Source organism: Python bivittatus, unplaced genomic scaffold, assembly GCF_059951505.1.
Source record: "Python bivittatus isolate LINGU-HERP-01145 unplaced genomic scaffold, Pbiv_v1 ctg000080_np1212, whole genome shotgun sequence".
NCBI classification, from domain to species: Eukaryota; Metazoa; Chordata; class Lepidosauria; order Squamata; family Pythonidae; genus Python; species Python bivittatus.
Window position 1 is genome coordinate 44247561 of NW_028277035.1, and position 22634 is coordinate 44270194.

General features: G+C 42.5%; 1 protein-coding gene across 1 annotated transcript; it reads left to right on the forward strand.

Moving 5' to 3' along the window:
* Positions 1–1059: 1059 nt before the first annotated feature.
* On the forward strand, positions 1060–17958 carry F12 (coagulation factor XII). The gene is made up of 14 exons (XM_025164578.1): positions 1060–1150; positions 4348–4384; positions 5898–5997; positions 6192–6262; positions 6516–6623; positions 7058–7192; positions 9522–9626; positions 10488–10659; positions 11245–11345; positions 11427–11700; positions 12482–12618; positions 13186–13329; positions 14630–14778; positions 17598–17958. Exons 1-14 carry the CDS (start codon positions 1088–1090, stop codon positions 17751–17753), a joined length of 1752 nt encoding a protein of 583 aa, XP_025020346.1. The 5' UTR covers positions 1060–1087; the 3' UTR covers positions 17754–17958.
* Positions 17959–22634: the final 4676 nt, after the last annotated feature.

Below are 22634 nucleotides of genomic sequence, written 5' to 3' on the forward strand. Positions count from 1 at the left end.
TTCATGGCTATAAATACTTACAGTATGGTATATACAGTACCGTTAGGTGAGGCTGAATATCCCAGCAGTAACTGGAGAGCAAGACCCTCATGAGAAAGCTTTTTATTGTAAGAAACACATTTAGGTTGTTTGGTAGAAAGCTCTTATGGGCTGGAACCTTTATTCTCTGACTGCAGGGCCATCATTTGTACCCGAAACAAGCAGAGCAAGAGTAAACCTGTCAGATCCCACATGGCTGCTACTTATTTTTGTACAAAAGAGGTATGTGAAATTTGACTGGTAGCTGACAACCCAATACCAATTTGGTAGCTGTTGAAAGTATTGAGAATGACTGTTCTTGTCCTCAGAATGCTCTGTTAAGGCACTCCTGGCAATTTAACTCCTGAAGAAAGAGAAACTGGGGCTGGTTTTTAGAGGGAAGAAGACAGAATCTTTGAAAAATAAGAGCTCAACAACACATTGTATTGATCTGCAAGCCAAGCTCTCAACATCTTTTATGATGAGCATATTCAGGGAGGAAGCAGATGAGAGTGTGATTTGGATCAGGGCTCTGATAAAAACACTTTCCTCCCATGCTGATTCCACATTTCCTCCCATTGAGCTTTGAATAGCCACAGAGGAGGAACACACAGGTGGTTTATGGGTAAATGGGGCAGCAAGGCAGGGAGAGGGGGCAACATCTTTCATCATCAGAACCTGGACCAGCAGGCCTTTCCAGTAATTGAAATGTCAGAAGAAAGTTTCCCCTGCTGGAAACATACACCTTCAAAGTTTCTCTGCATCTTTTATGCAGGTGCAGCTGGGATCCTCACAATTGGCATCCTTGCCAATTTTCTGCTGATAGAAGGATACCTGAGACATAGAGGAAACATGCATGTTCCATTGGGGACTTACAGTAAATCTTTTTTTATTGTTGACTCTTAGCTGCCTGTTTTGATCCCGTGTTTATCCCCATGGTGCAATCTCCATCCTGCTGAGTAAACCTGACACAAAGACCTTTGCTTTCAGGTGTATCGATCAGGAACTGTTTGTTCTGTCTAAGGCAGTGAACAAAACCTCTCTATTTCATCCATCCCCGGACACCACCATGACAGCTCAATTGCCGCTTCTCCTGCTGTTTGTGATTTTGAATCCAGGGGAGCTATTCTTGGTGAGATTCCAACACATCAAATTTCATATTTATTTGATTCTGTTAGAATTTATGCCCAACTCCCAACCGTCACATATAAGGTATTTGTCTATAGAGAGAGAGATAATTGGAGACAAAATGGGAAAGGAGCGAGACAAGGTCTAGAGTTGTGAAGAATATGATGCAGAACTATTTCCCATCCTACTCCACCTGAAAGGCACCATAATATTTCAGACCTATTCATGAGACTTGTGATATGCCCTCAGGTCTAGTGACTCAGCACAAGGCTGGGATTTGTGAGTCTCAGGGGGCTTTTTTCTATCTATTGTTTTGTGACATGAGATATGCTTCATTGTTATTCATTTGTCTTGTAGGAGAAAAATATCCATTGTTGAAAACAATTGGTTTCCGCAGCACTCAGCTAGTCTATTGTGCTCAATGGCATTGGTGGACCACCTTCAGATATGTCTATTCCTGTTAGGGATTCTGTTTGAAAGTGCGTGGAAGCCATATGGACTTGTTGCCATGTCATCAGGGATGGCCAAGAGCACATTCCTATCCCCTCCTCATGCCTACACCATTCTGTTAAGAGATGGAAGATTTTTAAACATTTACATTTATATTTCGGACTCCAGAGGTCAAGTAGCACAGCTCTTAATTGTTCCCAAGGGAGTTTTCATGTTGACTTTTAAAATTTTAACTTCTCCTCCAAAATAAAACCACCCACACACATACTAAATCCCAAATAAGAATTGGAAAACTTTCACAAGGCTATTTCCTCCCCCACAATGTTGCTTCACTCTTTTGTGAGCTTCTTAAAAGACATAATAGATATGTGGATTTTTCCTTCTGCAAAGGTGATCTCTCTGTGCAATTTGAAAAGAAGCAGAAAAAAGGAATCCTGCTGCAAAAAGGCCATTAACCTTCACATGAGTTATATATGGGATGTAGTTAGAGAAGCAGACTCCTCAGTTCAATGTTCATGCATATGCGTATGCATACGTGTATGAGTGGGTGGGTGGTTCTGTTTTAGTAAGAGCTAGCACGTTCTAGTGTCCGCCTTGTGAGGTGGTCCAGACAAGAAGCACAACCAGGAGTACTTGTTCTCTCTTTATTGTAAGTTACATTAACAGGATCTTGCAAGTCTGAAAGTACATCTCTCCCCCCTCACCTTTACAGTCCAAGAAACTAAGGAGGGTCCCTTCTGAGATGTTTGCACACCCCCATTTCTTCTGCGGACTCAGCTGCCATTTGTTTGACTGTTGCCTAGTCTTTGGCTCTTCTTTCTCTCTCCCAAGGTCATTCCTACATACTATTACAATAAGCCATAAGTTACTTTGGTGTAGTCCTGGTTGCTTCTTTCCAGCTCTCTTCCAAAGAAGTTCTTGTCCAGCTGGAGAAAGGAAAAAGGTTTTGTCATCCTTGTCTGGGAAATATGTAGTTTCTGACAATGACATTATCTGCTGGATTGCAGGTTCCACTTCCTTGCTATATAGCAGCTTTCTCTGACAGGGTGGTGGAAATTGTACATGTCTGTATTGGGGAAGGCAGCTGTAAAAATAACTGATAGAGCCGGCTGTTATAACCTTTTATGCATTCACTTACTACATCACAATTTACAAACAGTTCTAAGATTTTGTAAGTGGGCAATATTTTGCTTGTCTTAAATCAAAAGGACATTACAAATGAATTGCAAAACACAGGTAGTTCTCACTTACCGACTGCCATTGGGACTGGCAACTCCATTGCTAAGCAACATGGTTGTTAAGTGAAATGTCACGTGACTGTGCTGTACTTATGATGTCAGTTCCTCTACAGCTGTTAAGCGAATCACAGTGGGTTGCTAAGCACGATATCATGTGTCTGTGACTTGCGACTTCCTGCCAGTTTCCCCATTTTTTTATATATATAATTTTTATTAAAGAAGTTTTTCCACAGAGTAAAAACAATACAAATTTTAAGTTAAAGATAAGAGAAATAGATAAAGGTAATAGAAAAGTAAAAAAGAAATAAATAGGAATAGAAATACAAATAGAAATACAAATAGAAATACAAATAGAAAAGAAGGAAAAAGAAAGAATAATAAAGAAGTGGTTTCCGGTCTTCTTAACAGCATATAAGTACATTTATATTTTACCTTCTCTCTCTCTAAGTTTTCATCAAAGTTTCCTTCTTTCCATAATCTACCCTCTCTAATAATCAAATCCATAAATCATCAGTTCGTTTTTTAATTTTTTCAGCAAAAAGTTCATAAGGGGTTTCCAGTCACTAATAAATGTAGTAGTTGATCTGTCTCTAAGCAAACAAGTTAATTTCCCCATCTCTGCTAGTCCTGTCATCTTCACCAACCATCCCTTCATTGTGAGTATTTCAGAATCTTTCCATTTTTGCACATATAGTTGTCTCATAGCAGTGATCATATATAATCTTCCATGGCTTTTTGCTAGTTGTCTGTCCATTAATCCCAGCAAAAATGTGGTTTCAGTTGAATCTTAATGTTTAAAATTTTTTGTATCACCAAAGAATTTTATTTGATAACATTTGATATATTTGAAACAAAAATTTTCTGGCTTTTTTACAAGTCCACCAAGCATGATAAAATGACCCTTCATGACGTCCACATAAATTGTCAGTTTCCCTTTCCGACTTTGCTTGTCGGAAGCCGGCTGTGAAGGTCATAAATGGTGATCACATGACCGTGGGATGCTGCAACCGTTGTAAATGCGCACTGGTTGTGAAACGCCCTAATCATGATCATATGACCTCAGAGACTTTGTGACAGCCACAAGTTCAAGGACCGGTTGTAAACCTACTTTTTCAGTGCCATCATAACTTCGAACAGTCGCTGAATGAGGCAGTAGGTAAGTGAGGACTACCTGTATATTGGAAGAAATACTGAGCAAAAAAGCCAAAGAATGTGCATCATTTAATAAAAAGCAGAGAGTTTATAAAAATGGACAGGATAGAAAATGTGTAAATACTTTATACCGCTTTTCTTACAAAAAGGTGGAAAGCTTTTCAAGATAATCTTTTAGACCTCACTGAAACCATGGATGACCGTTTTGTTCCTTTTGAAACTAATTCAGTGTGAGCCCCTTAGCAGCTTTCAAGGTGTTTTGTTATCCCGGAAAGCGCCCCAGTAGGAGAAGCTGCTTTGCAGAGAATATATGTCAAGTTATGTGAGGTTGTTGTGACACAGCCATTTGCTTTTCTGGCAGGGTGTAATTGGCAAGCCCCACAAGGCAAAACATGGAGGTGAGTATGGCTATCGTAATCTATAAAACCTCTGAAAGTTGGATGTGATTGAAGAGAGAGAGGCCTTCTTGTGCCAGCCAAGGCAGGGGAGCTCTCCTACCAGGCTCACGTTTGGAGCTTCTAGCTCAGCCTGGAAGTGGGAGTTTCCCCCAAAAGCCTCCTTGAGGGCTGAGGGGGACATGGCGCCATCTGGCACACCAAATCTTTGGTCCTGGGGGCCAACACAGCGCCATGAGCAGTACCAAGAAATTGGACCTTGCCTCCATCATCTCCCAATCAGCGTTGCTTTGGAGTATTGCTGGAAATCAGAGTGACAGCTAAAGCAAGAGCTCGGGCTGGGCCACGTCTAATAGGAATGGGAGAGAGGCGAGGGGGGCAGGAACCAGCTGGTCAGGTGAGGTTCTGGTAGCTGCCCAAAGTATCAGGAATAGGTGGCTAGGTGGCTTCTACCACCTCCCTCCCCCCGCCCCCACTAGCACTTAAGAAATGCAATAATCTTTCACCAGGGAAAGATGTAAGGGAATGAAAGCCTCATTACAGGATTGCTGCCCATACTTTTGAAAGAACTGGCTGTATACAGTTCTCACAAGCAGAGACCAAGTGGGGGCATTCTTGAGAAGAGGAGTGAGGAAGGATCATAATTTATAACTAAACAATGTGGGGGGGGGAGTATAAAATGGTAAAAAGTTGCTGCTGGAAGGGAGTAACCTGCTGGTGTTTTGTCTGTCTGTCTGTCCATCCATCCATGGGTTATGTGTGGAACTGTCTGAAGTTGTGAAATAATTAGTAGGAATGTGCGGGGGGGGGGGGAGGGAAGATAATAAACGATCAAAATATTTTTAAAAAGAACAAATTAGACCTAGAAGAATGATGCAGTGTAGAGTGAGGATTTTAGACCCCAAATCATGTCCACTTTCCGTACTCTACAATGTCATGTTCCCCACCAGTTTTCTGTCCTTCCTGGGAGCCATTCTTAAAAGTCCTCACTCAGCAAGCTCACTTCTCATTGGCTGCTTGGATTTACTCCTTGCTATATTTTATCCTTAATTTTTGGGTAGCTTCTTTTACTAAATTGAGGTTTCCCCCCTCCCCAAACTGCCATACATCTATTTTATGTATAGATTGTGCTACAGTATTTGGGCTGCATAAGAACTGGTGGTCAGTAATGGAAAATGAATTATATGAAGATCCATGGAGGGAGAGTGATTTGTTGCCACCGGGTCCTCCATGATATTTGCCACTGGCCCTAAAGCCAACTTGGTGTGGATGTCTTTTGGGGCCTCTTGTTGACAAAACGTGATGCCCTTCCAACAGATACGCTCGATGGAGTCTGAATTCCATGCAACGATAATTGCCTAAAAAGGCTGTGTCCTGTGTTACAGTCAAAAGGTGCGTAAATATGATGGGAAGTTAGATAGCCCTGCCAGGTGACTAGCTGAAATAGGAGAGCTGTATGGCAGTCTTTTTGCACTTGTATGCACTGGAAATAGACCCATCCCCTTTTGCTTTGCAGTGACAGCACCCAGTGAGGAGCCCTGCCATTTCCCTTTCCGTTATCAACGCAAAATGCACCATTCCTGCCTCCCTGGTGCCTTCCTTATATCTCAGCCCTGGTAAGTATTGATTGGCCAGAAAGTATTGAGTGCTCACATGGACAGTGAGGACCCTGGAGCGTGCAGGAAGCAGAGAAGAGGACCCTTTGGCCTTGACTGACCTTGAGAAGTATAAGAGAAGTCATAATGTGCAATTGTGGCATTGGCCCACCTACCTCGCATTCCTTGCATGACACGAGACTCTTCCCTATTAGGTGCGCCACCACAGAAAACTATGACCGAGACCAACAATGGAAGTTTTGTGGGAAAGAGGAAAGGCCAACAGGTGAGTTAATGGTGTTTATTTATTTTTTAAAGCCTGCACATTATGGTTCACACAAAGGACTTTTTCAGGGGCAATATTCAGTCATTCTCTTAATATACCTTACATGAAACCACAGATCTGCTATGGCCACAATCAGCAGTGTCAAATTTTATGCCCAAGAGCACATGATTCTCATGCTTTACTATGGTTTTTACACAGTCAAATTTCTGATGTTTCTATCTAAGAATGACAGTCTATAGCCATCTCTTTTCAGGGTACTGTGATCCTAACCCCTGCCAAAATGGGGGTGCCTGTGAAGCTAGGAAGAAGGGGTTCCACTGTATCTGCACAGCTGGTTTCCATGGGAGGCACTGTGAGAAAGGTATGATTCTGGAGCTATAGCCCTGTCCCCATCCTGTCAGGTAAAGAGGTCTTTGCACGAGCCAGGTAAAGGTAAGATCATGCTTTTCCTTCCTGCACCTACAGGAGCCTACTGTGCATCAAACTGTGTGACTGAGAGCCATACTTCCCTCTTAGAAGGAGCTCCTGGGTTTCCTATCATCAGGGTTGATAACTTTATCTTTCTGGTAGAATATAGGTCCAAAACAATAGAGAGAGTTTTATGATGTAGTAATGGCACTTTTAAGAAGCCAGGCAACTTTTAAAGTCTTCTAATGAGGGCTATAGGCTTCCTCTGAATCACAGAGTGGGGCGGGGGGAGGGAGATGTTTTTTTAAACCTGTCTGGTGATCAGGCAGTTCTGGTAAAGGATGGTGTGAACTGAGTCCAGTCTCACCCTGTGGCTTCACTTTACAGAAGGCTGCTTTGGAGCGCAAAGATTGTTTCATGTTGGCAAGAAGGAAACATGGCTGCAATACTTTCCCTCTACTGGACTGAAGGACTGCCGCTGTGACAGAAAGAAGATTCTCTGCAAGACTGTGCATGGAAAGGGTCAGAAGCGGCAGATGCAAGCTATAAACAAATTGTGTTGAAACAAAGGGGAGAGTTTTCTCCATTGCATATTGGCCAAAGTATCAGCTTTACTATCTGATGAAGTAAGACTACCCTAGGGTGGTTACTTTTTTCCCTGAGGTTCAAATAGAAACTACTATGTTTGGTATTACCTACTATCAGCAGCTGGCAGCATCTAACTGACCTTGGCTGATGTCAAAAAGTTAAGCAGGATCAGGCCTGGTTACTTGGCCTGATTACTTGGATGGGAGACCAGTAGGCAATCCTAGGGCCCTTGGCTAGATTAGGAAGTTGAAAAAAGATCAAATTTCAAACTAAAAGTAGTCCCAGAAGTCAAGCTTGATCTGAGGAAATCTACCTTTTTAACATACCAAGTCAGATAGCACCATTACATTGACCACTAGAAGGCACCACATGACCAGTTTCATCCATTATTGGAGCTCACTAGACATGGGTAGCCAGATGTTATTCTACCCACATCTGATGAGTCCCAGTAAAGGATGAAACTGATCATGTGGTGCTTCCTGATGGTCAAGGTAACTGAAAATACCACACAGGATATACTCTGTGTAAAAGATAGAGAAATCCCTCCCTCCAAGAGGGGGCATAGAAGTCATGTAAAACCTCATACTTGAGGGCATGACATAACATCTGTATCTCTCTGCTCTGATAGCTTAAGGGAAGGTGGACTGCATGTACCATTCTAACAGACAGCAAAGTGTTTCATTGCTTAGTACCACCTACTCTATCATGTTTCTATTTCTTTCAAAAAATTCAGAGGCTATTGGATTTTTTTTTTTAAGAAAAAAATATTTTGGGATGCATTGATTTGGAGATGTTTGTGTGAGAATGGTCCTTTCACTACCTACCGTCACTTTCTATCCTCTCTTCTTGAAATAGCTTTTTTCTTTAAAATAGTTCAGATAAGAGGACTCCTGCCGGATCAGGCCACAGGCCCTTCTGGTCCAGTATTCTGTGCGACACAGTGGCCAACTGGATGCATTTGGGGAGCTCACAAGCCTGGATTGGGTGTTGATAGCCCCCCTCCACTTTTACTTCTTAGCAACCAGTATTTAAGGTGTGCTGCTACCTACGATTCAGAAGGTAGTGGACAGCCACCAGTATTACTGGCCATTTAAAACCTGATGTTCCACAAAGCGGTTGAATCCCATCCGCTGGCAGCAAATTCCATACAGCTTAACTCTATGTTATATAAAAGTATTTCCTTCTGTTGTTTCTGAATATCCTTGAAAGAGAGGGTGAAAACCTTTTCTCTAGCCATATGATCTAAGCCATGTAGGATTTCACTTAGTGCACACGTCTCTCCTTGATCTCTTTCATTCCAAACCAAGGAGCCCTGTTTGCTGAAGTCGTTCCTTATAGGGGAGCTGCTCCAGCCCCCTAATTGTTTTGATTGTCCAGTTTTGGACCTTCCATGATGCAACTTTGAAGGTGTAGGGACTGCACTCCAAGTGTGGTCTCACTATAGATTTCCATTAGGGCACGATTTTATTGGCAGCTCTGTGTTTGATTCCCTTCATACCTACTCCAAGCATGGAATCTGCCTTTTTTATAGCAGCTGCACACTTTAAAAGACTCTTGTAATTTTGCTATGTGCATTTGTATGCAATGTGCACTTAGGCCCCCAGTATTACAGTAATGCTACTTACAGATCATGTTTGCACAACATTATTGAATTAAGTGATTTTCTGGGTTCATATAATTTTATTTTTATTTATTTATTATTAAATTTGTATGCCCCCCATCTCCCCCCAATGGGTGACTCTATATATTGAACTGTAAATTAGCTAAACAGGCTAGGTTTGCATAACAAATTAAGCCCCAAAATAAATATTCCCTCTAGCCTCCAGGAGGTTCTCTACCACCTCAGCTTAATTTTGTCTCCCCGCCCCCCCCCCCCGGGCAAGTGGGCATATCTCCAAATAAAGCATGAGAGGCAGCCACCCACCATATGATTTTGTAAGAAAGCCTCTGGATGTCTCTGTGGGCCAAAGACATTACTGGTAGTACAAACTGTTGCCTTGCTCTGGAAAGCTAGTTTCCTCCAGTTTTTAAGAGTATTTTAAAATAAAATAAAATAATAATCAAATAATCAAATCAGGTAATCAAATCAGGAGTGGTAGGGAGCCTGGAAGGCACCAAGGAAGGTGGGCTCATTGGAGATGCAGGTGCTAAGCCAACACAAGCTACAATGTGCTAAGCCAACACAAGCTACCAATGTGAGCCTAGTCATGGTCTGGGCTGGCCTGACAGCTTCTTCTGTGTCTTTCTCCATTGGGACCCACAGCGTGCAAAAGCAACCCCTGTCTGAATGGAGGCCAGTGCATACAGCTGGGTCAGAACTTGGTCTGTGGCTGTCTTGAAGGGTTTTCTGGGCCGCTCTGTGACATAGGTATGTTTACAGGTCTTACTTTCCATATATCCATCTTCACAGTTTGCACTAAAGCTGTGCTAAAGAATGGGCAGAGAATTGGCAGATCTGCCATACGCCAGCAAAAAAATAATAATAATAAAAGTGAAATTATGAGAAAAAGTACATCTGTTTTATTTCTGCCTTGTTTTTGAATTCTGGATAAGATACCCAATCAAGGCAATTATATTTTATAGTTTCCTAGGCTGTCATGAACAGATGGGCTGCTACTGCTGGATGTGTGATAAAGTCAAAGAAGCTTTGAATTTGAGTTGTGGGTTACAAAAGCATGGTATATCCGTTAACTGTGAAAGAAGAGGTTAGGATGATCTCTGCAATAGGAACTTCCTAAAAGGCCAACTTTATTCCTCTGAGCCAGCATGAACATCCACTTGCTGTAAAGCTGTTCCAAAGAACAAAAAAATCAAGTGCCAGCAATACTAGTAGGCAGCAGGATGAAGTGGCTGCTTCAGATGGTAAACACTTGCAGTTGGTAGTATAAAGTGTTGGCGAGGAAGAAAACAGAGGTATTTGTTCCATATTCCTGATCAGATACTGCCTATTTGCTAATCCAACTGCCAGACATACAGTACTTATCTGTTATATGTGGTCCATCACTTCAAGCCAGGGGCATTGTGGGGAGGGGGGTATTAAGAAAGTCAAGATCACATCTTGGCCACCATCTTGACTTCTTTGAGCCCTCCCTGTGGATGCTCCTCTCTCAAACAACAAAATATTTTAAGCTGCCCCCTGTATGTGACACAGAAATAATGGTAGGAAATCCGACTCCTAACATTTTTCTTCAGTGTTTCACAATCCATCTCTGATCTCTTTATGCTCTAGATCACACTCAGATCTGCTACAGTGGGAATGGGCACCGATACCGAGGCATGGCTCAGAGCAGTTCCTCGGGGGCACCCTGCCTGCCCTGGGACTCCCCCATCCTGCTTACGGAGTACTCCACCAAACTCAGCAATGCAGTGAACCTGGGCCTAGGGGAACATGCCTTCTGCAGGTGAGACACGGTTTTAATGTGGGCCTTTCCCCACCTACCCTCGAGGTGTCATAAAACAATACTGCCCCACTGCCCATCCTTATTTTGCCTCTACTGCATCTCTTTCAAGCCATTGCGCCCACTTGACTTCCCTCCAAGGGTGACCAAGCCTAACAGACTATACGTACCTTCAGGCCATCCTTGGAAGGTGTCAGAATAAGGGGGGAAACACTACTTCCACAGTGGGTCAGCTAAGGATGACCTAAGGCAGTCCCACCCATGGAATGGAGACCAGATGAAGGCAACCTCATTGGGACTCAAGAAAAAAAAAAAAAAGAAATTGACAGGGCATGTTTATGCTGTAGTTAGAGGTGCAAGTGGGGAAAGATAAATAGACCCATTTAATGAGAATCAGAGATTCTGATTATATTCACAGATATTATATTCACAATATAAGGGATAGCAAAGTATCCAGGGATGAAGAAGCTACAACTACCCTAAGCAGTGGGACAGGTGAAGGATAATTGAAATTATAGGATAGGGAAAGTTATATTGTCAAGGAATGCTACTCTAACTTGAAAAGTCTTAAATATTTTCTTTGGGCAGAAATCCAGATAATGACACCCAGCCATGGTGTTTCTTGCTGCGAGACAGACAAATCACCTGGGAATACTGTAATATCACCCGCTGTCATCCCCAAACTGCTGGTAAGGCAGATCATTCTCTCTGAAAGACCCGAGGCATGGCTGAATCCCAGAAGTGAATGAGTCAGGCTGTTTTTCGCACAGGTGAACTGATAACCAAAGAAACAGGAGCACCCTTGGAGACGACGCCCTCAGGCCAGATGGATAGCAAACCCTGGTCTGGCACTGGCTCAGCTCCAGTTTGCGGACAGCGCTATACAAAGGTCATTTCCTCACGCAGCCGTGTCGTAGGGGGTATGGTGGCACTTCCTGGTGCCCATCCCTATCTTGCTGCCCTCTACATTGGAGAGCAATTCTGTGGAGGAAGCCTCATTGCTTCCTGCTGGGTCCTAACTGCTGCACATTGTCTGGAATTCAGGCAAGTCTCGGTGTCTTTTCCACACTATGACTATCACTCACCGGTTAGGGACTTTTGGAATTTCAGTATACTTAGCAGGATCTTCCTGATGATCTTGATGACTAACCAGGCCTGTCATGGCAAAGGCAGCCTGCCAGCAGATGTCCTAGTTCCAAGTTGTTTAGGACCGATCTGATTCAATAGTTCATTGGCAGCCATTGCTTAGCTGTGGTGTAACACCTGCACAGCTAGGTGCCTTATTCGGCAACCTAGCTACCACATTCTGCCTCAGTTGCAAGTTCCTGATCGATTGGAAGGACAGCCCCACATCTAACATATTATAGTTATCTAAACATTAGATTACTGGTGTGTAAACAAATGTAGCTACGTGTCCCTGTCCCTTGGCCTAAGTAGATGAGCCCATTAGCCTAATTCAACAACCCTTGAAGCATTTAGTTGAGATCTCTGGCGTTAGTGATCTGTTCTTTTCTTGATGGTCCGCTACATTGGATGGGGAGGTGTAAAGAGAGAAGGAGAGAAAAGGACATGTAAGAGAAAGAAAGACAGATTGTTAAAAAGAATCTCTGCCCCCACTTTTAGCTTTGGCCCTGCCTATTGCTCCCTTCCTCAAAATATTGCCTACTTCTGCCCTAGAGAAGTTCTCCATAACATAGTGCCCTCTAGTTGCTGGAAGTATGGGATTTCTAGTTCAACACATCTAAAGGTGCATTATTAAAGGCTCCTTTAGAAAATCTAGATCTCACCCTGAAAAGTTCTGCTGACCATACATTTTGTACTATAGGCCAGATGTGTCTAGAATTTCAGTGGTGCTTGGACAGATCTTCTACAACGCCAGCACTAAAGGCACTGTGAAGTTCCAGGTACAGAAGTATCAACTGCATGAGAATTATTCACAAATCACTAAGCAGCATGACATTGGTGAGAACCTTTTCTTTTAAATCCAGCCCTCAAGGGTTACAGATATCCACTCCATCCACCCTCTCCAGCTTTGTAAATGAACATCTCTTAGCATCCAGTCTCTCCCAGACTTAGTGCACAGAGTGACTAGTTCATCTTAAATTATCCAAAGGGTGCTTACTGCACATCCCAGGTTCCATCAAGGGCAAGCAGCTTTCAGAAGCAATTCAACCTCTTAGTTGATGGTTCCTAGTTGAGGAATCAGTGGGATTACAACTGACCGTGGTAGCCGGGACTGATAGAAGTGATAATCAATCACTACCCAGAGGGCCACAGGTTTACTATTAGACCCTAATCCATACAATGCAGCTCCAGCATGCTATAGTAAAAATAATGCTGGATTTTGGCACAATTTGGTCATATGTTTCTTGATGGAGAAGTCTCATTTCAGCCTAAGTCTCCATGCCTTCAGCCATACTCCATCAGCAGCAATACCAGCTTTTTCACTTTTTCACTCAAACTGCCTGCTTCCTGAAAACCTCATATATGAGTCCCAATTCACTTTTGGCCTGTTATCATTCTCCCCAGCTCTGATCCAATTGAAGGAAAAGTCCCCAGGACATTGTGTTGAATTTTCAAACTCCATTTTACCTATATGCCTGCCTGGTTCCTCAGAGGCAGCTAACAGCAGTGAACGCTGCCAAATTGCAGGATGGGGACACATGTATGAAGGTAAGGAGGAAGTGATAAACAGATAACAGATAAACAGACTTGAGGGTGACCTGGTTGGCTGACCATCATTCTGCATCAAGCATCCTCTTGAACTTCATTAGAGGAAAAGTATGATGTCGTCTCATTTTGTCTCCAGCCCCTTAGAACTTGCTTGATGAGCCTATGTAACCCAATACTGTGTTCCCAGATGCAGAGCCAGATACAATAATAGGAGAACACAAGGGCCATAGCCCTCTCATTTCTTCCCAGCAATGGGATCCTGATGCCCAACACTCTCTAAAAGAACTTTCATGCAGTGCAATTTCCATTTCTCAATCTCGTCAATGTGTTTTCACATGTTTTGTCTTCACTGTCTTCATTCCTGGAGACTTCAGAATTCTGAGAACAAACAGAGAATACCAGGTGCCAATCAGTTATCTCTCTTATTGACCAATAGGAGAAAGCAAAAATCATCCTTCAGTCAAGACCCCACCTGCTGAGTTACAGCAGTTCCTGGAGTAACAAAAGCCCCCTTGTCTGTGCTCCATGCAGAAAGGGGAAAAAATAAATTATTATCCATCCTTCCTCAGTTCCCTGTTTCAGTTTTCATGCTGTCTGAGCAATTTGCAAACCTGACCTGGCTGGCCACCCAGAAAAAGGAGGCTGGCCACCCAGATGTCCTTCCTGCTCTTCTAGATAAACTTACATTGAAAGCTGTGAGGATGTTATACTGCAGATCTGCAGCCAGGTGTTTTCCCCAACAGCTTCAACCATGAGTATAGGTTTCAATGAAGAGCCTCCATATGTGTGAGTGTGTATGTGTGTACTGGGGAGAGAATAATGGTTCATTTGAGCCCAGAGGCTGGAAGGCATGATGAGACAAGACTTTAGTTTATAGAAGCAAGGAATATCAAGGAGGGTCATTTTTACAGAAAGTGTGAAAGTAAAAACTGACTAGAGAATTAAGATTGAATCTGCTAAAATATTGCCTACGAAACCTACCAGAGAGCTCTGAATTCAGGCCACAGGAGGTAGGTAAGGCAAGTAGTCTGATATGGTGAATGGAAAAACAGCCCAACTCCTACAGAGTTCCAGTGCTGCAAATGGTAAAACACAACATTTGCCATTTGAGCTGCTCTGCAGCCAAGCTAGAAGAAAAACAGCTGACCAAAGGGGAGAACTTTGTGGAACACAAGTATGTGGGTCCAGTGCGAAAACAGAGTAAATGTCAGGTGTGAGTAATCCTGACAAAAACTGGAGCAAGTTCTCCCGTGTGTCAGTGCATTTCTTCCCTTGGCCTCTCTCTGTTCTTCCCGTTTAGGAGCTGACAAACTCTCTGTACATCTGCAGGAGGCAGATGTGCCCATCATTCCTAATGAGCAGTGCCGTTCCCCAGAGGTGCATGGGTCCCACATTACTGAACACATGCTATGTGCCGGATACCTGGAAGGAAGAATTGATGCATGTCAGGTAAACCTATCTGAAGTAAAGGCAGCCTTGGGGAGCCTTCTGGAAGTCCAGCCTTTGAGGCAGAGCATGTCAAATGTGCTAGGAAAGTTTCTTGTGAACCTCCCATATAGCCACATATTCAGAGCCCCTTGTTCAATCTTTGTATCTTTGCTCAATTTCAGGTTGCACCCTTTATCCCAGAATAGATTTGAAGAAGAAAGGGCTTCCATATTGTAACCTGGATTTCAAAGCCAGTCTTTCTGTGACACTGTGTAGAACTAATAGGCTACATTGCACCTCTCTCCAATGTTATTCTTTTCTCTGATCCCTATCCTGGATGTCCTGTTCTGCCTTCCTGCCTTCCAGTGGAATTCTGATTTCAGGAATGTAGGGTGGATTAAGCATAGCTATTGGGTAATCCCCCTGGCTTTGTGGTCCTTTCCCTTTCGGGATGTCATCAGGTGATAGGAAACAATCTACCATCATGGCTTTGCAGTGATTTAATATATGAGAAGACCTGTGAGTTTAGCATTGGTTGAAACTGGGTGTCTCTCCAAGCACACCAAACAGCTGATCTGTGGGGTTGGGAGTGCTTTCCTGGGTTATACTCCCAACACAGTGATCAGCTGACTTGTGATCTTGTTTGACAGTGGATTTGGTATTGTTTTGTGCTGACTCAGACAGAACGGGGATCCAATTGATATGTCACCCATATTGTCCACCGGCCTCCCTGATGATCTCTGGAAATTCTCAGTTCTTTTGGATACTTCAGTGGCTCAGGTCTTCATGGCAGCTTTGATAACACCAGGATTCTTAGTAGATCAGAAGACTAAGACACTGAGCAGGCCAGATGATCAATCCAGTTTTTGCTTCTGAGCAACTGGATAGGAAACCAGTGATTGGAGGGGTGTGTATTATTGTGGTCACATCACTTCATGCTATAGTTTGGATCGGCTGCCACTGCTCTCTAGACCAGTTAAGATGGTCTGTCCCTAAAGACATCTAGAATCAAAGTGCTTTGGGGTTTTCCAATGGATATGACTGGTGCTTCTGGTGAAATCCTATGGAATTGTGAGATGGCTGAGGCCCATAACGCCCTCCATGCTCATGTAGAGTTCACAGTTCTTGGTTGACTGAGGAGCCTGGAGCAGTGAAACCAAGGGGAGATGGCTAGAGCACAGATGGCTCGAAGCTCAAGTATGAATACAATCAAACTCAGCGGAGAGTGCTTTATCAGTGTTTTTATTTTGTTTTTTACTAGGCCTAATAAATATGCAGAACTCCTTGAGAAGAAAACAGCATTTTGAACATTTTTGTATAATAACCTCTCTTTTGTATAATCAATGTTTTTGGTTAAATCATTAACCTCCCAAATAATTGTGAAATTTAAGGGGTTTTTTGTACATTGAAAATGGTAGTTATGCATTTACAATAGTTTATTTTTCATTGTATTGCCAATTTTATACACTAGTACTTTACTTCTAAATCAGGGATTCCAATTTTTTTTAATTAACAGTTTCCATGGCCTGAAAAAGTTTGAAAAACCCTGGTCTGACATTCAAAGATTTACATCTGATTATACTGTCCATATATTTAGTTTCTCCCCAAAACATGAATTAGCCAGCTATTCATCAATTTGTCAGTGATTGTCAGTACTATCTTTCTCCTTCATTACTAAATTAAAATAGCTAATTTCCAAAAGTAAGGGCAGAACAAAAACTAAATTTATTTTAAAATTGAATAAGTTTAAAATGGAAATTGAATTAAATAAGTTCATATAATTAGTCCCCATGTATTTAATTTTTTTCCCTTCCATTGCATTAAACATTAAAATGTGGGGTCAAAGTTAGGATGGTCTCAGTTTTAAGAAACACTGATGATTTTAAAAAATAGGATAGTTCAACAGCAACCAAAAAACAAAACAAAACCTTTTTCAGGTTTAGTGGACTCATCAACCAATGCTTTAAAAAGGCTGCTTATCATCTTTCCCATGCTGAAGTTGTAATAAATATGAAGGAACATTAGTGCATATGCTTTGGTTATGTTCACTGGTAGTTTCTTTTGGCTAGATATTATTACTAACCAGGTTAATGTTTAAAGAAATTTATTCTTAAATTATATCCCCACATTTGCAACCTGCCTATTTATGAAGAGCTTTGGATATGTTCTGTAGCAGAAAAGATGATTTTAAGTTCGTGGAAGGATGTCTATGTACCAACCTCTAAAAGTTGCTTTGGGGGGCCGCACTCAAAACTCTGGGGAGCAGGAGATTATGTACCCCTGCTCTAGCCTCATGGGTTGATCACATTAGAAAGCACCATGCTGTGTCCTTAAACTAAGAGTATGTATGAAACATGGACCTAATATTTTATTCTGCTGATATTGCCTGTTTTATCCATTATTTCTCCGTACTTTTAATAACCTTATTAGATTTATCTTAAGTAGAAATGAAGGGGTCCAGGATTTCTGAGTGCCTGCTGTTTTGAGATTCCGCTTCAGTGAAGTCGGACACCTTTTATAGCTTTCCTGATGCCAACAGCACCCTAAGTGCTCCCCCTTCAGAGCGAGCGCTGCAGCAATTTCGTAGAGAGGACAGAGGCAGGTTTGAGACAAGCCCTGTGGGGAGTCTGCGTTCAAAACAAAACGACTGCAGCCAGAATCCCCACAGCCAGGAGGCAAGACACGGCTGTTTATTCACCGGGTCTCAGGAAGGAATGGGGCTGGAGCCAGCTGTAGCGGATGGACTGCAGCCGCTGCCGATTTCAGTGAGAAAAGTTGAAGAGGTAATAGGTTCGACCCTGGCCGTTGCTGATCTATCATCCTCCCCTTCTGTGTTGTAGGGAGATTCTGGCGGGCCCCTGGTATGTGAAGAGCAAGGCAAGGCCACCATCCGTGGCATTGTCAGCTGGAGCACAGGCTGTGCGCAAGAGAACAAACCTGGGGTTTACGCCAATGTCGCTCACCATCTCAGCTGGATTCAAAGCAACATGCATTAGCAAGCCAGAGAGTGGATGCCAGTGAAACTGAAAAAGAAGCCTGTGCAGCAGCTCTCTTCCTGTGCTTGGGCGTCTTTCTCTCTCTTATTGTATGTGCAGTTCCTTAGGCTAGATGCTGAACATTACAGAACCAGAGGACACCAGTTGTGTGTGTTGTATACTGGATAATAAACCACCCTCCGCCAACATGTTCAGGCTCCATGTTATAGGTTGGGAAAATCTTTACTAAGGAAATGGGAGCGCTACTACTTGAGTGTGACTGCTCCGTCATCTCTGCTAGGAAGGGTATAAATTCCAGAAGGGTAGCTGTCCACACTGTCTCCTGAAACCTCACATTTCTTCTCCATGCCAAATGCATCTGAGCAACAGGCATCTCTTCTGGGTCATTCTTGAGGAGACACTGAAGAGATAGGTTTCCCCCCCAATGGACAGAACCATGGAAGCTGGAGCTCAGCTAATGAAGTCCTTATGACAGTGTTGTCCAAACTTGGCCACTTTAAGATGAGTGGACTTCAACTCCCAGAATTCCCCAGCCAGCATGGGGAATTCTGAGAGTTGAAGTCCACTCATCTTAAAGTGGCCAAGTTTGGACAACACTGCCTTATGAATACTCAGTGTTGAACTCTCAGTAGAAGAACTTTTCACCTAGGAGTACCAGAATTATGAATCTAGTTCATGCCTATTTGTGTTTTGACCAAGTTCAGCAAAATCTGCTGGGGGAAGGGAAGATATGGCTCTTCTCAGCAGAGGTTATTTAATCTCCGTAAACTCTGAACAGCAGAGGGCACTCCGTGTCCACACTAATTCTATTAGGAAAATCAAAAGCATGGAGGGCAAATTTGCTCTGGCCCAGATGAGAGACTCATTGAACACAGGCTTTATGGCTTATCTCATGACATAAAACCAAGCCTTATGTTCGGAGAATACAGTTTCGGGGATATGTGCTAGTTGTTTCAAGTAACCGAGAGCTGTCACACAGAACATGGAGTAGATCGGTTCTCTGTCCAGAGAGCCGAAAAAGAAGACACAACGGATAGAAATGGCAAGAAAATGAAAGAATGAACAAACATTTTATTACAGACCAAGACCAGATAATAAAAAATTAAAACAACCAAATGCAATATGAGAATCCAGCAAAATCTAACACATTAAGGAAATTACTTAGTTCTGTTATTAGCTGTCAGCACAGCAAAGCCTTATGGCTTGGACAAAGAATTTAGCAAATGTGTAAGTAATTTCAGAGTGCTTATTTTTAAAGAAAAATTCTAAATACCATTGGTCTGGATGGCCAGGCAGCCTATCTATTAAGGATTAGTTGGGAGCACAATTCCTTGCAAAAACTCAGAAAGATATGTTCCAAGGATACAAATGTCCAAAGGCACAGGGGCACTGTCTGTGGGCAAGACAACAATCTAACCAAATACTAGAAGAAACTTCCTACTGTATGGTTTTTGGACAGTGGAATGGGCATACTTGAATGGCGCTAGGCTCTCCTTGTTTGGAGATATTTAAAGCAAGACTGTAGGATGATCTATGCAAGTATTTGTCTGCGCAGAGCTGAACTAGTAGGGAAAGTGGGGGCACAGGCAAATCCCACTCCCAATGACCATATGCACCAGAGTCTTAGAAAGATCTTAATGGATTTAGTATGATGATATCCATTAATCATCACTGGGTGTGATCAGTTAATGAGCTTACAATCTTATTTACTGTCGGCCAAATGCCTGTGTATTACTGTAGTTGATAAGTTACTGCATAAACTAGGTGTTTGGATTATATGGTCTTCAAGATCAGTCCATCTGTACAGGTAGGCCTCGTTTAGTGACCACAATTGGGACCAGCAACTCCATCACTAAGCGAAGTGGTTGCTAAGTGGGAAATCACATGACCATGACTGTGCTTTCCTTTTCCTCACTCCCCCATCCTTTGGAATGCTCACCCCGGCACTGGAACAATTAGCAAGAAGGGAATTACTGTTTGTATTTACATTCATTGGAAGGGAAGGGATTACAAAAGAGTAAGTAGACTCACAATGGGAAATACACATTAAAAGCAATGCAGTGGCACCGGCAGCCCCGAACATGCTTGGAGCTGGGAGCCATGAGTGTACCACACAAACAATCCAGTGTATTCTATATTGTGTGCCTTCTTACTCTCTTGTAATCCCTTCCTCTCCAATCTCTCTGCTCTGCAAGTTTAGGGGGGAACAACAGGTCAGGCATAGGACAATGCGTACTGACTATAATGGTGATCCCATGACTGAGGGACACTGCAGAGGTCATAAATGCGAACATTGGTCATAAAGTTTTTTAAGCACCATCATAACTTCCAACAGTCACTGAACAAGGCAGTCGGTAAGTGAGGACTACCTATACTATTATATGATATACATGTTTAGAATTGGTGGGAAAAGTGCAAGGGAAAATGGAAAGTTGGATCCAGGACAACAAACGGATTCTCCTGATTTTATAAGATTTTTACATTGGATCCTCCTGAAATGACTATCAAATAATAAATCTGTCAGCATTCAGTGATCCTTAACAGTCCTGAATCTGATCACTGTGAGCAATGTAATATTGCAGAAACAAAAACAAAAAAATGTTATGTGTAGTTACCTTTTTCATAAAGTGGCATTATGTTTTTGTGAACAGTGGCATCAAAATTGTCAGGTCCAGGATTATGATTATTCATTCTATGCAGATATCTGTGATCTACAATGTCATGGAGAATTCATGTGGATCCCATGTAAAACCCCTATGTTCTGTGAGAATTCATGCAGAAGATCCATATATTTGCAGTACCAAAAACCTTCATATGTTATGTGTAATTTTATGGTAATTCCATGTGGTTCCATGTAAAACTCATGCAAAATTAAGAAAAGCCATGTTTTAGATCCATATTTTGCACTATAGAAAGTGGCAGAAAGTGGCAGATCTGCAATGGTAACAGCTCACTGTGTAGATGGATGTGGTGATCTATGATTTGCTGTTGATTCAATAGGGATCTCATGTAAAAAAAATGTGAAGATTTATGTTTGCTCTGAGCTGTGCCCAAAACATTTGGAACCATGATTGTCTTAGGCATGCAGATAGCTGTGATCTTTGATTTCGTGATGGTTACATATAAATCTGATGTACAGATATGGAACTTCAAGATGATCTGTGTCTCAGATCCACATGTTTGCACCCTAGGGTGCCAAAAAGTGTCAGATCCGTGCTTTTGCATATAATAGTACCAAAAAATTCTGGACCCATAATAGATAGTATTTTCAGTTAGCCCCTATGTAAAACGAACTCATACTTGATTTCAAGGATCCAACTGTTACCCAGATATAAGTATCTGAACAAAGTTTATGCTTCATGTGAACTGACACAATGACCGTATTGCACAAGAAGTTTAACTGGGTCAAGGAAGGGCTAAGGTATTGTGTAAACAGCTAAATCCGCTTGGTGCTGGGTTTAGAGGGAATTTATTTTAGTCCAAAACATCCCTGGGACTGTTTAATCTAATATGCTCAGTCTCAGCCATGTTATAGAAACAGGGAAGAAAGGGTTAATGAAGAATTAACTTTCTCTTCCTGCTGCCAGCAGGCAGACAGGCACAGTCATAGAACAGCTAGGCAAAAAAGAAAAAAGAAAAAAAATGGAGCTGCTGTAGCAAATCCATCTTTATTCCTGTTTTTCTTTTCATTCCCTTTTCAGTCACGTGGAGGGTAAAAAGGAAAGTAGCAGAAAGTTGATGGCTTTGTATTTAACCCAGTCACTGGCTGGTATTTGTTGCTCCCCATCCCAGCCCTGGAAATGCCCACTCTTAGCATGTGCTTCATGTGCTCTTTCATATGTTCCCTCCATAAACAGTTGCAAATACTTCAGAGTTGGGCACCTTTTGGTGGTTGGGGGCTGTCTCCCTTTATGGGTGGCTGAGAGCCAGAATGGATGGAGCCAAGATGGGCAAGGCTGGGTTTTTTATACTTTTTATATTGGGGAGCTTGATTTTGTTAATTTTTTTTTTAAAAGGGTGTTTAACCTTCTTAGGCATGTTAAGCATATTTGAAGCCTACATGTCATTTCTCCTTGCTTAAGAAATCATGTTTCTGTCTGTGCCTTTTTGTTTAGATTTTTTTAACCCGCCTTTATTATTTTTATAAATAACTCAAGGTGGCGAACACACCTAATACTCCTTCCTCTTATTTTCCCCGCAACAACTCTGTGAGGTGAGTTGGGCCGAGAGAGAGCAGCTGGGGCATCTGCTGCTGCATTCAATGACAGCACCTCTGAGGGCCATTCTGGAAGTGGCTGGAAGTAAAGAAAAAATTATTTCTTTCCTCCCTTTGGGGGTGGGCTGTTATCAAAGGGCTGTTGCAACCATATCAAAATGTATAAAATCTGCTTGCTAGGCATGAAGGCAGGGGCATCTGTGGGGGGGAGCGGTGTCAAAAATGTCAAGATGATGATGGTGACCTGACCAAGTGACCAAGCCACTGAACCCTGCCCCTTTTTTCTAGGCATTATACATGCGACGTACATAAAAAATGGATGAATGTCATTCTTGCAATTGCAGTCACCGTCTTGTGTTTTTTCACCCCTAGCCCCACCCCACCACCAACCCTGGTGGAAGGAGATGGGGCAACTGCCTTTTTCCAGTCAACCTTAAACATCATGACTGCACTCACATAATATGTTTTCCTGGGCGAGGTGAAGATTTAGCATTGCTAAATATACTCAGCTTGGTTAGTGGTCACCTTGGATAGGTTCCTATGAATCCAGAAGATGGGTTACTTCAGCAATCAGGTTAAGTGGGTGGAATGAATGCTGCCTGAGGGTGGGTATCTGTGTGAATACTCCTAAGTGTAGGAAATGTTCCTAAGGGTTGCTGGCTGCA

Bases quoted from the DNA above. Each gene is read 5' to 3' on its own strand.
- F12 (XM_025164578.1), top strand. From the start codon at position 1,088: ATGACAGCTCAATTGCCGCTTCTCCTGCTGTTTGTGATTTTGAATCCA. The intron at 6,624-7,057 runs GTATGATTCTGG...TTCACTTTACAG, and splicing joins TGGGAGGCACTGTGAGAAAG to AAGGCTGCTTTGGAGCGCAA. The intron at 10,660-11,244 runs GTGAGACACGGT...TTCTTTGGGCAG, and splicing joins GGGGAACATGCCTTCTGCAG to AAATCCAGATAATGACACCC.